General features: G+C 32.5%; 1 protein-coding gene across 1 annotated transcript in view; it reads left to right on the top strand.

Moving 5' to 3' along the window:
* The first annotated feature begins 455 nt into the window (after positions 1-455).
* The window catches only part of LOC106104806 (gonadotropin-releasing hormone receptor), a 4508-nt gene continuing 1613 nt past the window's right edge, over positions 456-3350 (top strand). Inside the window, exons 1-4 of the mRNA XM_013284947.1 lie at positions 456-1107; positions 1576-1759; positions 2161-2357; positions 3002-3123. Of these exons, the coding sequence (XP_013140401.1) occupies positions 481-1107; positions 1576-1759; positions 2161-2357; positions 3002-3123 (1130 nt within the window). The 5' untranslated portion in view covers positions 456-480. The remainder of the gene's footprint in view (positions 1108-1575; positions 1760-2160; positions 2358-3001; positions 3124-3350) is intronic.

Here is a 3350-nt window from a genome sequence, read left to right on the forward strand (position 1 = left end):
AATAACAAAGAAGGATTTACATTTTCATGGAAGAAGTGAGCTTTTCAGGGGAACGAGAAGCTGAATTTATAGTTTTACTTGGTTATAATAAACTAGCTGTTGTTCGCGAATTCGTCCGTGTAAAATTAACAATGATATGAAATACCTACCTACATATGTTACTCACTGGAAACGTAGCTATTTAGTGGTTAAATAATCTTTGAACTCAGCCCAGTAGTTTTTGATTTATTTTAATGCATAGAAAAATACAAATCTTTCCTCTTTATAATATTAGTATAGATTATTTTATGATTAGCAGCTTTATACGAAGACGTGAGGTATACAACAAGAAGGGTTTTTCAATTTTTTTTTGACTAATAACTATCGACTTATAACAAATGTAGTTATTTAGTTACTATACTGATCGGTAATGTTTTATTTTCCAGATACAAAAAAATGTAATAAAATAATGAAAATCAAAACATCGGAAATAACCAAATAATGGCTGAAAATAAACTACCAAATGCTAATAATTTAACATTAGATGAATATAATAAAGAATTGAACATTAATGTGATGTCAATAGAAAATTGTACCATCGCAAGAATTATGAACCAATCTACAGAAGATTATACAAATATCGTACAAGTTTACAAAGACTCCAATATTTTATGTTTAGAACATGCTCCCGTTTTAACAAAAATCACGATTATAAAGGCCAGTGTACTTTCAATACTGGCTGCATTATCATTCTTTGGAAATATAATAACTCTAATCAGTGTTAGAAGAGGAAATCAAAACAGAGGTCGCAGTAGACCATCTTGTACCGCGATATACCGTTTAATATTTCATCTGACCATAGCTGATTTATTTGTTACGGTGTTTTGTTTAGCGGGCGAAGCCGCTTGGTCGTTGTCAGTACAATGGTACGCGGGTAATGTGGCCTGTAAGGTGTTTAAATTTTTGCAAATGTTTGCACTACATTTGAGCACATTCATCTTGGTACTTATTGGCGTGGATCGATGGTTAGCGGTTAAATATCCTATGAAAAGTTTAGCCACGGCTTCGCGGAGTTCGAAGTTTATATTTATTGCTTGGATCCTCAGTTTTATACTCAGCGTGCCTCAGGTAAGATTTTTTATTAACCAGCTTACGTCCACGACTTCGTATGTCTATGCGTCCTTTTAGACTACCCTTTACATCTACACCAAATTTCATCTAGATCCAATCAGCAGTTTACGCTTTAAACTCTAACATCCATCTAAACTTTTCTTTTATAGCGTTTTTATAATTAAAAATAAAAAAAAATCGGAATTCCGGATTGTTCATTTGATACTGAATTAATTATTATTAAGTATCTAGCACGAATAATAACATAACAGAAGGCCACAAATACAACACGTAGTAACTAATTTTTGTTATTTCTTAAATCAAATACAGGACTTTAGTAAGATTTTTGTTTCACATCGAAGACATAATTTTTGAAGATAAATGTATAATAAAACATTGAAATTTTTAATTGACTTTTGTAATTCAATACGCGAAGTTTTGTTTGTGGTATTTTGATTAGAAATTAACACGAATTCTTTATTTTAGGCGATTATTTTTCGAGTTGCAAGGGGACCCTTTGTCGAGGAATTTTATCAATGCGTAACACATGGCTTCTACACAGCGCGATGGCAAGAGCAAATTTATACAACATTGTCATTCACTTTTATGTTTGTAATACCTTTGATAATTTTGATCTCCACCTACATATCAACAGTAAGAACTATTGAGGGTAAGTATTCCGTGATGTGTCTTGTCCATACTGTTCTACAATCGACATGTCGCACACTCCATTATCGGGATGCCTCAATATTGCTCGTGTGTTTTTCTTATACCTCATCTATCAAAATTATAAAGTCCATCAAACAAATTTAATACGTGACTATCAATTAATACTGCATCTGATTGGATTATCGTTATTGAATCGTTTGGTTAAACTAATATTTCCTTTATTATGCTACTATAAGAGATACAATAGGTTACTAAAAAACGTTCATACTTCATAGATATAAACGAATTAAAATGATTTTGTCAATGGCCGTGCTCTAGTCAAAACTGTTCCGGCCGCGTCCGATTATCAGGACGGATTACTGTCCTACCTGATGTGTTTCACTGATTCTTCGATGTTTACAGGCAGCAAAAGGATATTCGAAATCGGTTGCAAAAGGCAAGACATTACAACTTTAGATATTAACAGGACCAGGCTAATTGATCGCGCGAAAATAAAGTCATTGAAGATGTCCATAATCATAGTTGCCGCTTTTGTGATTTGGTGGACACCTTACTACATAATGATGATTTTATTCACTTTCTGGAATCCTGAAAAAATTGTAAGTTTGTTTATCTTATCTGACGACAGTGTAATATTTAAATAAACTGTCTTCTTTTCTATTATTTGTGAACTATGCTCGTTCTGCTCTGCGTACTGCGTACTCTCTCTGCGTACTGCCTCTTTTATGCTATCTTATCATCTTGATACCATATGACGCCAATATTCTCCTTTACCTTTTACATATACATTCTTCTTGTTTTTCTCCTATTTATTTTTCTTCTGTTTTACCTTCTATCATGGTATTAGGGTTTTCTGTCTTATGTATTATGAAATAACATTAATAAAAGAAATTAAAACAAATTCGATTATCAAAATTAGAAAAGTTGGTTACTAACTAGCTGTAGCCCGCGACTTTTTTAACCCGATTGAAAAATCTTGATAGTCTACGTTTTCTTCCAGAGTATGTACGTCTATACCACATTTTAGTGAGATCGCTTGTCATTCTTAATATACGTAGTAACAAATATCCATACAACCATCCATTCGAATTTAAAATATTAGTAATATTAGTTGTTCCGTTCGTAAGATGTCGTTAGTCATTTATGAATAGTAAGAACAACCTTTATACAGATTGAAATGAGTTAATATATCTAGGAATAGCATTGATACACATAACATTAAGTACGGTAACCTTTTTTTCAGTTGGGCGAAAACCTTTTGTCCGGAATCTTTTTCTTTGGCATGTCAAACAGCCTCGTTAATCCCGTTATCTACGGAGCTTTCCACTTATGGCCGAAAAAGAAACGATCCAGTCAAAGCGATAAGTACGTATTAACATGATTATTAGTTCAATTGGCTCTATATTGTTAAAAAGTGTGTTGTTCCTTTTATTTTTATTTTTTTTAATGCATGTTAATACTTCTTCAGATAGGAAGGAATCAATTTGTTGTACAGATTCTTAACTTTATGAAAATAATAGCTTTCGCAAATGAACCCGTCCGCGTCTGAATAAAAAAAAATCAGTACCCTTTGTGTTCCAGACTATCCTCTA

Source organism: Papilio polytes, unplaced genomic scaffold, assembly GCF_000836215.1.
Source record: "Papilio polytes unplaced genomic scaffold, Ppol_1.0 DF823399.1, whole genome shotgun sequence".
In the NCBI taxonomy this organism is placed as follows: Eukaryota; Metazoa; Arthropoda; class Insecta; order Lepidoptera; family Papilionidae; genus Papilio; species Papilio polytes.